Source organism: Clavelina lepadiformis, chromosome 2 (genome assembly GCF_947623445.1).
Source record: "Clavelina lepadiformis chromosome 2, kaClaLepa1.1, whole genome shotgun sequence".
Lineage (NCBI taxonomy): Eukaryota > Metazoa > Chordata > Ascidiacea > Aplousobranchia > Clavelinidae > Clavelina > Clavelina lepadiformis.
In genome coordinates this window covers 21,474,049-21,486,177 of record NC_135241.1, presented here as the reverse complement: position 1 = coordinate 21,486,177, position 12,129 = coordinate 21,474,049, and the positions used below count along the sequence as shown (strand labels likewise).

Below are 12,129 nucleotides of genomic sequence, written 5' to 3'. Positions count from 1 at the left end.
TCCAAGAAATATTAATTCAAGAATGGCAACATTGATTCACCTCCGATGTGGAACATGGCTTCAGTACAAACCTTACAAATTATTTCTGCTTGAAATGATTCACAGTAAACCATAGAATGCTTTTAAAAATGGAGTTTCACAAGTCGCTGACTGAAAAAACATCGCGACAATAATCCCTGTCAAGTTTAATCTCCATAGCAGTCCTATGAATTTGCTTCACTTGTTCTTTGGACGAGAAATGACCTTTATCCAAATCAATTTTAATCCTATTGCAGCAGGAGTCAACAATTTCAGCATAATTGTAAGTTAGGAGGAGTCATCTCAACTCTCTTCCTCGTCATCATTGTTGAAAGATAGCAGAGAACTGGTTGGCTTCGTTTTCTTGGATTTCTTACTTTTATTACCTTTGTTCTTCTCACCAGTGCCCTCACTTTTTCTCTCCTCTGATTGTTCACTCAACTTTGGCTTCTTTGTGGAAGTAGTTAATGGAGTGTTTGCAGATCTCTTGTTTTCAGGCTTCCTATACACCATCTTCTTGTCTTTGACATGTGCTGGCGCTATAAACAGTCAAAGTACACACGATTGGTAACGTTTATGTCCAATTAGCTGATAAATTAGCAATGAGTTTGTCTCTAAAGTAGACCTTCTTCTGCCTCTTCTCTGGTTAAGTCTCCTTGGTTGAGAACAACAACCACTGGCTTTTCATCTTCGTCGTCCGATCTCTCGTCAAAAGCAGGTTTCACTATTTCGTTCTCTTTCTGTACCAGATTTATAATAGAAGTCATACTTAATGAAACACGCACTCAGCATATCAAAAACAAGACTCGCACAATACACCAAAACCCACCATGCAACCTGCAAGTAATCATAACCTTTCATACCTTATCATCAAGTGTGGGGTCCTGCTTGAGACCAACTCTCTCCTTGAACTGCTGAATGAATTTTGGTTGTTGTTGCTTGATGAATCGCAGTTTTTGTGACATAATAACCTAACCCAGTTCTGCAATGTTTACATTACATTAGTACGCATTACACCACAAACATGAATACGATAATAAGGTTCTCTTTACAAACAGCTGATTAGGGCTTTCGCAAATACAAAGCAACTCTGCACACAAATAAAATAGGTAATTCGAGTGAACATGCTGCTGTGAAATGTCCGAATCATAAAAACCCAAACATTTCAGACAATTTAAAATTTTGAATTCTTCCTTGGAACAATGTAAAGCATGTTTGAGGAAAAGAAAACAAATTGCGGCTGTTTACTTTTATAACAATTCTATGAATGCCTTTTGCAGATTAATGTAAAATGCCTATGAAATATACAATCAGAAAACAAACGTATCATGTAAATACATATAAGTGCAATTCTAACATCTAGAAAAATAAATAAAATAAATTGATACTTCAAACCAGATGACAAAACTAACTCAGTCAGAATACAATTCAACCGGGCCGCTTATAGCTGACAAAGTATATATGTATATATAACATCAAAACCATAACATAGCAGCGTGGATATGGTCATAGTATACGTAAAGAGATATCTTAGCCATTGTGGTTTAAAAAACATACATAACAAACAATAATTCCAATTGAACACCAGGACTATCTTTTAGTAAGAGTTATCACATCCCAAAAAGAAATTAAATCATTATATGATTTCATAGTCTAAATCAGAGGTGGGCAAATGTATTCAATGTATTCAATGGAGAGCCTCAAAATTATTTCAATACAAAAACGGTAAATAATGCATTAGCATTAGATGTCATCGTTTTCGTTTTGCAGTGTATTTAAGTAGACTAAACTGAGCTAAACCTAACTGTCTTTGCAATGAAATTGCGTTGACTTGCAGTTAACTAACTCTTCGGATTCTATGTCTGGTGTTACGTCATAAACGAAATGCTGACCTAAAGAAAAGAAAAAGAGAGAAACGTTCATAAATAGTACTCTTGGTAGCCTTTACAATTTTTTTGGAATTTTACGATTCGACTAGAAGAGCCACAAAAAACAGGCCGGCGAGCCACAGTTTGCCCACCACTGGTCTAAATACTCTACAAAAGATAAGGCAGACCTAGGTCAATAGTTCTTCAGTTTCAGTCGATTGTATTTTGTGACCTCGAGATGATTTTGTAAATTTCAACGAGAAAGCAACTGCAAAGGCAATAATAACAACACAACAAGCAAATAGATTTCGTGTTCCATTTGCATTAGAACTGCTATGCAAAAATATTAAGCCAGCACAAGCAAGCAGATTTAGCGGAACTCTAAACCAAGTTGTTACTGCAAGATCTAACTTATCCAGCTCTATCTTATGTTTTAAGTCAACCATGACTGGAAAATAGACACCGGACATGACCTCAAACATAAGAAAAGCAGTAAATGATACAACAGGGAATTCTCGTGATGGATGTGTTGACAAAACACATGCAAGTACTGCAGCACCGGCTGAAAGTAAAATAAACAGCAACGAATATGCCGGGTACAAGTTTTTAAAAATGGACTTTGAAATCCTATACAATGCTCCTCCCACTAGAGTTGCAGCCATTAGAGAAGAAAAGACGATCCCAAGCGGAGGATTATGATGATCTAAAACAGGAGTCCAAAGGAAAACAAATAGACAGAGCACACTCTCAAATAGTGCCTGTATGATCCCGACCTGCAGTAGGTCGCTGTTTTGAGCAATCTTCCTTAAACCTTCACCACATTCCTTAAAAAATTTCTTCTTGCTTGAGGAACCACCTGCTTTATTTATTGTGCTGTTGCTGCGAACAACTAACCTTGGGTGATCAGTGCTTTCTTTTGCACCTTCTTTCCATTTGGTGACTACAATCAAACAGGATCCTAGTAGAAACACAACAGATAGGACAGATGGGGCAACCGGGCCAAACCCATACACTTCTGACATCAAGTAAGCAATGACTCCAGCAACGATTGCTATTATTCCATTTCCCTTTGATGAATGTATCAGTGTGTAGTTGATCCACTCTGGTGGAAAGTCATGCGTTTGTAAATGCTCACTCATATACCACATTTCCTGTGCCGTAAAAAGTAAGGAGGTGGCAGCCCCAGAAATAATTCTACTGAGAATTAGGACACTATAGCTCGAGGAAAGCTTCATCAAACATGTAATGGCATAAGCAAAGGTTGCAAACACAAACGTGCGGCAGCGACCAAACTTTTGGACTGCATAGCTTGAAGTGATTCCAAATACAACCGCAGATGCAAAGCCGCAGACATAGATAATAGCAATTTGTTCTTCCATAAATCCATAGCTGTTGTAGAGTTTATACAAATAGGGAGCATTTAACCAATCACCAAATAATACTGGATAATATGCAAGGAAATAAAGTCTCTGGAAAGCTAGGAACTGTGGATTTGTATTTGACTTCTTCGTAATGTATCTTGTGACTACTTCCAAAAGTACTGCAGTAAAAATAATGGCCGCAAAGGCAGTGAATACAAACTGTACCAACATTTTGTCTATCCTACAAATACATTTAAAAAACATAAAATAAAATCCTACAACATATGTATTTTGGTAGTTAATTTCTGCAAACTGTAAAGAGCCCTACTGGAAAGTTTGCATTCTGCCGAAAGTTGGCTTTTATGCAAATTTTCTGGTGCAGAATTGCTGTTTTACCCTCTCTCTATATATAGAGGGTATATATATATCATTAGTATTACATTGGCGTGGTACAAATTTCAGCATTACATTTCTTGGCGTATTTATCCAACACAATGAAAGCAAACTTTCCAATTGGGGTAAAGAGCTGCTTTATATCTTTTTTATGTATTCTGTCAACGCAATAGGCCTAATTGTCTGATTGAGTGGTGAAACAATCAATATTTGGTAAATAGTTATCATTTCAGCAACAGCAGGTTGGTGCTGATGGAAATTTCATGGCAAAATTTGCCAAGATAACCGATGGCATTTATATTACACGCTTTATGTCTTGGTAAAAGTGTTTGGAGTGGTATATGCAGTGGTGGGATTCAGTCGGTTCTTGGAATTTTAATGACCTCCACAAACCGGTCGTTAACAAGCATATGTACAGGCCTATGTGTATATCCGCCCCGGGTCAATATGTCATGCTGCCAGTGAGAGAACCGGATTTTAAAATATTTGGATCCCACCACTGGGTATACGCCACATAGTTGTAAACAGTGTAGCACAAACTTGCAAAACAACTCATTAACTTGCATGCTGAGTTTAACTTTTATCTCAGACACCAATATTTTACTCATTTGGTGGAATTCATTGCCGTTTGGTTAAAAAACATTGTGGCGTTTCGTTCATTCATTTTATTTTTTTGCTCTTCAATGGGGGGGGGGGACGAAAAAATTGTACTGATGAAGGTGGTCGCAAACATATTAGGCTAGTAGTTACTGACAATAATTTTCACAAATTGGACGGGCAAATGTGGCGAGGCCTCGGGGAAAAAAACTTGCATTGCAGACCAATAAGAGAATGTAAAAAGTTTTTAGCCTCAGCACGGCCACCAAACCCAAATTACTAACATATTATTTAAACAATTTAACAGATGGTTTGATAAATTTAGTGCCACACTGGCACCAAATTCCAGGGTGGATACATTTTTCATTGATTCTTTGTTTTGCCTGATACTTTATTTTGTCCTTTCCGTTGTGTTGCCAAAATTGTCACACGACTCAGCGCAAGTTTTTTTGATGAAAAACCTTGTATTTTTATTTCTCACTAAGTTTGTACTGTGGCGGCCACGGTGCCACCTCGCGGTAATTCTGTCGTTTGGACATATTACTTTATTTCATGTCTACGTTGATTACTGATATGCGTGATGTTTGCTCGTTATATATATGCGTGTGCGTACTTGTCCTTGGAGCAGACGAGATCAAAAATACAAGTTGGGTTTTAAGAGTCTAGACTCTAGATTGTTCAAGTAGGCTACGCTCGGGACAGCTCGTGCTCACTGCGAAGAAACGCAACCTTCCTTAATCGATATCACGGTCAAAACTTTCTGAGTGCCGCAGTACGTTTTATTTTCTTGTTTGTAGGTTAAGTTTGTAACCTTATAAGTTTTTCTTGATTCCGATAGCAATCTCGGAGATTTTAGAGCAGAAAACTTGCGCTGAGTCATGCCAAACTTCTACGTCACAATGCTCGGAACAAATTCGGCATGACACCGTTAACTAGCTTGCGTTACTTAGCTATACCTTGTATATCTGCAATTCTGCATACTTCTAAGCTATAACAAATAGCGACGTAAAACGACCATTGGTTACATCATTCGTTTAATAGAGTTTTACCTGTTTGTACGAATGTACGTGTTGGCCGATTTGCTTCTAAAACACTCGTCTCGATTTGGAATCATGACGCGCCACGGCGCTATAGGCCTACTGTTTGCCAAAAGAAACTTGCAGACTTCAGCGACTCGCGGACGCCGCAATCTCTACATTCTTCTTCGTCCTGTTGATTCTGGTGGACAACAGTCACTAAATTTGGGAAACATTAAAAGTAACAAACGATGTTTAGGTGTTGAAACCCCGTACAATCAACTGTTTACGCTTCCTCAGAAGCTTATAAAGTATCGCAGTTTATTTATGTAGGGTCCTGGTCGAAGACGGGAAAGGAAGCACCGATATAATAGGCCTGAATCTTGCTACTTCAATCGAAGATAGAAATTTTACATAGAAATTACGCAAGTCAGTTTGTATTAATTCAAACTCGCCTTCGATTTGCAACCCTCACTAGTCATTAGTGGAAAAATTAATTTGATGAATGGACTGCTTCTTAGGAACAAACGAACAACTTTCCCCCATCGCCAATTTAAAAATATTTTCGCTTGTGAATAACCAAATCTAAAATCTAGCTCATTATCGCAAGTGTCGTTCCAATGTTATGGAAGCGTTTGGCCCAGGCAAACTTGGATACAAATATAGGTTAGATCATATTTTACACATAAACTTGTAAAAACCACATTGCTAGGCTGGTTATGTCGGTCGTTATTAAGTAGGCTATTTTTTAGCATATAGGCAATAAGTCTTAATTTCATCAATTTCTTATCGAGTATGTTTTGTAATTTCATTTTTATTATAATTTATTTTATAATTATTTCATGCATACAGTATTTTTTACTAATTACAGTACTAGATTTTATGCCCCGATTAAAGTACTTCTAAACGCCTAATGGCGAAAATGAGCAAGATTGTGAACCATAGTTGCAAGCGATACTTGCTATAGGCAGCCTGCATGATGATTAATATGCCAAGCAATTAACACCACGTAACTGATTTGTCTAATTACCGTATTAAACTTTGTTTGCTTGCGCAAGACATTGACAGAGCCTATACATCTGTGCGTACAATGGCGCGAAATATAACCACAATTGTTATCTAAATTCACTCGGCTTGTTCTTAACAATAACACAGGGTTGCTCAGTGACATTTTTCACGATACGATAAACATAAAGATCTAAACTACTCGCGACCCATCGATGTAGGTTTCTTCCGGCGACGCACGTTAGGGTTGCAACCTAACCTATATGGTTTGAAAAACGCTGCATCAACATGAATACACTTGACCTTGTTGTGGAAATTGTACCTATACGCAATGTCAAAGAGGTTACCAAACGTATAGTTTGATATGATTCATGACCAATAGCTTATTACTCTGCGTAAACGCATGATGTCATTTGAAAAAAGATATGTACCATAGCTGACTATGGATTTAGCGATAAATAACACTTAAGAACGCAACACCAGGTGTAGATGCTTTGTTCGACCAGGTTTGCAAATGCAATAGCTAGGTTTAGCAAAGCACAATAAAAAGAGAAATTGTTGTATAAAAAGCAAGGAGCATCAGGGACATATGTGATACTTATTTGCTTGCATGAAAAAGTACATTTCCAGGTACAGTATTTCAGTGGATTCTGCATAGTTAGCTCATTCTGAATACTTTGCAATGGAAAGTGAAAAAAAGTCAAACTCCAAAATTCAACTTGCTCAAGAGGCAAAGGTAACGTTGTTTTATGTAAAAGTTATTATAAAGTATTCTTATACAATCACGTACAGTAATATAAAATCAAAGCCCTATAATTACAAGTTGTTAAACATTGACGTCAAATTTTGTAGGCACGCAACAAAGATTTAGGTCAGGCTCAGAGGAAGCAGTTTTCTTGCTTGTTGGCGGTGGCATCCGCCATGGAAAAGATAATCCCAAGACCTTCGTATATGCCAAAGCGTTTCTGGTCACCTGTGTTGAGTGAAGTAAAAAACTCCCAACCAATTTTGCGGTAATCAATACTTTTTACCTGATTTAAAGTTGAAGAAAATTAAAGTTAAGCTAATATGATTCAGGGAGCATAGCATCTGCTGTTTCTTTGGAGAAAAACTTCATGTTTAGATAATCTACTCATCCTGTACTGTATTGGTAGAGAACTAACTTAAGTGTTTTATACTTCCATGGAATTGTATTGGTGTTTGCTTGAACAGATTGCGACCGGCAACCAACAAAATCAAATTACAAGGTGTTCTTCAAGAGGACGGTGAAGAGTTTGATATATTTTATATGAGGCTATTTGCAAATATATTTTATAATATTAACGTTAATTCTCAAACTAATCATGTCGACTTATATGCAGTATCATAGGCCTATAGCCTATAGCCTATAGCCTATAGCCTAAAGTTTCATGGAACAAAATGCTGCATAGGTTGCACAATTTTATATATCGGCTGTAAATGTCTTGATGTATTAGTGACTTGATGGAGCTCTATACGTTTACGCGAGAAAATAACATTAACAGGCAATTTACTGAAATATATGCAGAGAGCTTGAAAGTTTTCAAAGAATTTATGGAAGCAGAGCACAATGAAGAAAACCTTGAATTTTGGTGCGAAGTCAATACTTTTCGGAAGCAAAATTCCTTAAAACGAAAAGAGCTAGCCCGAAAAATTGTCTCGACGTACGTCGGCGAGTTTTCTGAAAAGCAGGTTAACAAGTTTCGTTTTTAAAGAAGGGCTGATATGTTACACATAGGCTAAAAGCTTAGCATAACTGTAGCAATTATACAATAGTGCATGTAGATGTTGTTTCTTGCTATTCAGGTTAATCTGTCCTGTTCTGTCCGAAAGCGTGTAGAAGATTGTGTAAAAGACGCCCGAAAAGACATGTTTGACGCAGCCCAAACTGACATCTTTCACCTAATGGAAGTCGATTGCTTTCGACGTTTTAAAAGTAAACCAAATGCCTGGCTCCGCATAACCCAGCTTCACCTTCAGCAAGTATGAACAAGCAACCCAAATTACCTGGCGTATAAGCTATATGCCCCAAATGTTTCGATTGACGTCCTTTGAAAGACGATCTGCGTAAAATCTCACCTTTTAAACAAAGTGACATATAGTAATGTTTATAAAGAAATTTCTTGCGTGTAATTAAGTGACTATATAAGAAGAATTGTATTTGTACGTGACGTAATCGTTCGCTTATTTAAAACTTTTAATTGTATTATTTGCATGAGGTGTATTATATTGTAAACAATACACGCAGATAAGCTACAACTGCTGCCATGTCTCATAAATCTGCCATAAATAGTTTTACAGCTCTAGATTTGTTTGCAGATTTTTTTGTAAACGACAACAAGTGGTATGAGTAAGATGATTTACAGCAGTTATTGTTCAGAAATGACAACACAGCTTTGGATATGAATAAGCTGAATTGCGAATTTGAGTAGGCCTATATGTAAAGTAATTATTTATGTTACATAAGGCTGTTAAAGTGTAGATAATGAATGGAGTTATTTTTGGCTTCTTTTATAGCTTAATAGGCGGAGGCTACCACATACTTGTGAAGTTTTTTGAACCATTTTGGGCAAATTCCATATTGTTGTATTAAAAAAAACAAGCAATTTTTACGATGATTTGCGTAACAATGCATGTTGTCATAAAATTTTTATTAGCGCTCTCAGCCAGAGGTGTGCAAAGCCGCGAGCCCAACCATTTTTATGGCCTCCGTAAACTTTGAATATGTTAGCTATATTTTGCACTTGCCCTTAAACACTTAACTTATAGTAGTACAGTATAGGCCTGCGTATTATAAACCAATGGGTTTCAACTGCAAGTCTGCGGATCGGTAGCGATTTAGTTTGATATTCTGGCGGTCCGCAAGGAAAATTTGGTATTTTGATTTATTTTTCTCAGTTATGAAACCAGAAGAAAATAAAATTTGAATCACATAGTATCTTTTACTTTTTATCATTAATTGTGCGGAGCGAAAATTACGATGCTAACCGTTATAGTTATAGCATAATAAAGAACATGTTCAAAAACAATTAATGAACAGGGAAAAGTTCAAAGCCCAATGGCTTAAAACATGCATGAAAGCAATAACATAACTGTGTTATAAGATGGTAGGTTAGTACTTAGCTTGGCCAACAAACTGACAAAATATTTAAGTTGCTATATTGCTTTTGCATCAGACCGCGTAGTATAGATGTGTTTTATAAGTTGTGATGGCACTCGGTCTTCCAAGGCTGCTGACTTTAGAGTGATGACTGAAGATATGTGATAAGAAAAAGTTAGTTTATGAAGTCTGACAGCGAAATGCGGGGTTCTACAACTTCGTTGCATCATGAAACAATTATTCTCGTCGCGTTTAAATTTTGTTCGATTTTTGCGCAAGTAACCCAAGCGATCTTGGGTGTTATGCAATCGAACCTGTACATTTTGGAGGCACCCAGTATTTTTGTGTACGACTGTGTCCGAACAGTTTAGAATTTGATTCTAGAAGTCCACTTGGCTAAAAATTTGTAAATGAAAAGAACGCCGTTGTCATTACCGTGATTGTCCACTATCATCATTGTTGTTACCGCTGTTTTCAGCGTTTCTTTTCATATTGGTCTGCATTTTTGCAGAATCCACTGGTCTGGCGTAAATTTTTAGACGTAAATAATTTTGATTTTGGCCAGAGTGTTTTAAGCTTTCCAAAATTTTAAGATATGCGTAGCCGCCACCCATAATGTGCGCCACTCAGATTTAAAGGCTTCCGCCCATCACAGGACACAGATATAACTTTCTTGTTCATTGAACAGTTCTAAACTTCTAAGTCTAGGCCTCTACGGCCAGGCCGAGTTGGGTTTTCTTTACTTTTACACTCCTTTATCAGGATCGAATATTGAGGAATTATTACGTCATCGTTTTCTTTTTATTACTTCATTAAACTTTCTTATTCAGGCCCTTATGTTGGAGTGCAGAAGTAAAAGAGACCCTCCATCAAGTGTATTAGCAAAATAAGTTAACACGAGTACAATAGAACTAGAAGATAGACGGGTCTAGTATAGCCACAGAATGCCTTTGTTTACTGGACCCCAGCTACTCAAAGTGTGACATCATTTGGTTGTACACTTTTGTGCTAGACCCAACGTTAAAAATTTTAGTTTACACATCGATTAATCGTGTGTAAACTAAAACTTTCAAACTATGCCATACTTTCCACTATGGGACCTAAACTAACTCAAGTTTCATGAGACCAAATCTTACTTTGTAAAACTGGGTCTCATTTACTTTAGTATTTCCAAGTCATAAGCAAGTATTGAAGGAATTATTACATGTCAAAATTTCTTTTCTAGGCTCTTACTTTGTAATTTTTTGCCATTTGTCTCTCCAAGTTGAAGTGCAAAAGTAAGAGTAAGAGAACCCCTATCTAACCATCATATGTAAAATTTAATTGTTTGTGCGTTTTTTTTATCCTAACCCTTTAGTCAATTATGATCAATACAATCTGTTGGGGAAATATTTACTTTGCAATGTTTATGCCCATGTTGCATTTTCCATCATGTTGCAGCTTGCAGAGATAGGCCTACCTAATTGTGTAGAAATACGTGTAAGTGAAAGCCTAATTCAGAAAAATTTTATGTTTTCTTATTTCTAGTTTTTTTGTTGTTGCAAGATCGACTACCGGTACTTAAAAAGTTAGCTATTTTGGATACACTGTATGCATGAAAAACCATAGCTAAGTAGGCTTGTGTGCCAACTTTAAACCCTTTCCACAGAACTTTGGAAATTATGTTTACCAAATAATTGATTAAATGGTATTGTAAAGCCATTGAATTTTTGTTGGAATTTTTTGATTTATTGTTGCAAATAGATTCATATATTTTCTCACAAATATACATAAAGATAGCATTATTGTAGTTTATGTTGCTTTTATAGCGATACCGTTAGTATTTCAAGATAACAGTATTACTAATTACATGCAATTGGTGCATGACAACAAAATATTCACCTGAGGTCATCAGTATCTGTTGCCATGAATGATCATTCAAATCTTTATTGCATTATTATATGCTTGAATTTTCGATTTCTTCAAGTTTGTCGAAATCAATCCAAACGAATTTTTGGAAAATTACCGATTATTTTCATAAATATTTCAAAATTTTTGGGGAAAGTGTTTGCTACTATCAGGGTAAAAAAATAGTCCATTTCTTGCATTAACCAACCGGCTCAAGTTTCAAAATATAAAGCCAATTTTTTGCAAAATTATCATGAATGGTGTGTGATGTGCTTTGATTACAACAAGACTATCTACTGTTGACTCTGGAAATTTAATGTATGGTGATTGAACTTAATTCTACCTTATCTTGGTAAAACTTACTTGTTTAATAAAGTTGTTTAATGCCAAGAAATAAACTAATAATCAATTTAAGGATAAATTAAGTGTATATAAATGAATTATTTAAACGATCTGTATCTACAAAAAGCACATGATCGGCCCATTACTAAAAGTGATGCCAGCATTTGTTCAAATAAAACTTGATAAACAAAAAATGCCAACCATCGACGTTCGATTACGATTACCCCAATTATGGCCGTGTAATTTACAACGTATTATTTCTTTGCTCTGTTTTTATCAAAATGTGACTTGGTATGTAATGTTAAGTGAACCGTTTGCTAGAATTGCCGTAATGTAAATCAATGTTCGGTAAAACACATAACAGATTTTGGGTAACGCACAGGAAAGCTGCTACATTTAAAGCGTAAGACAATTTAATTATTTAACACATTAACGTTCAAGACTTTTTGAAAAGGAGTTTGATTTGTATGATTTATGATAATGAATATTGCATTCAGTTATTTCAATTATTTTTGCTCTTTTAG

General features: G+C 36.1%; 3 protein-coding genes across 4 annotated transcripts; 1 reads left to right on the top strand and 2 right to left on the bottom strand.

Moving 5' to 3' along the window:
• Positions 1-15: 15 nt before the first annotated feature.
• Positions 16-1,060, bottom strand: LOC143445092 (uncharacterized protein KIAA1143 homolog). Its single transcript, XM_076943941.1, has 3 exons — positions 882-1,060; positions 644-758; positions 16-557 (listed from the first exon to the last, which is right to left on the bottom strand). The coding sequence occupies exons 1-3, from the start codon at positions 981-983 to the stop codon at positions 322-324; spliced, it is 453 nt and encodes a 150-aa protein (XP_076800056.1). The 5' UTR covers positions 984-1,060; the 3' UTR covers positions 16-321.
• Positions 999-3,545, bottom strand: LOC143445089 (molybdate-anion transporter-like). The gene has a single exon (XM_076943926.1). It carries the CDS (start codon positions 3,509-3,511, stop codon positions 2,075-2,077), a length of 1,437 nt encoding a protein of 478 aa, XP_076800041.1. The 5' UTR covers positions 3,512-3,545; the 3' UTR covers positions 999-2,074.
• A 3,143-nt stretch (positions 3,546-6,688) lies between these two features.
• On the top strand, positions 6,689-8,535 carry LOC143446194 (regulator of G-protein signaling 4-like). Of its 2 annotated transcripts, none has more exons than XM_076945727.1 (5): positions 6,689-6,994; positions 7,111-7,271; positions 7,471-7,523; positions 7,805-7,968; positions 8,083-8,535. In XM_076945727.1, the coding sequence occupies exons 1-5, from the start codon at positions 6,941-6,943 to the stop codon at positions 8,263-8,265; spliced, it is 615 nt and encodes a 204-aa protein (XP_076801842.1). In that variant the 5' UTR covers positions 6,689-6,940; the 3' UTR covers positions 8,266-8,535. The 2 variants fall into 2 exon arrangements, with proteins under 2 accessions (XP_076801842.1, XP_076801843.1); XM_076945728.1 differs by having other exon boundaries at positions 7,805-7,940; positions 8,083-8,261.
• The last annotated feature ends 3,594 nt before the right edge of the window (positions 8,536-12,129 follow it).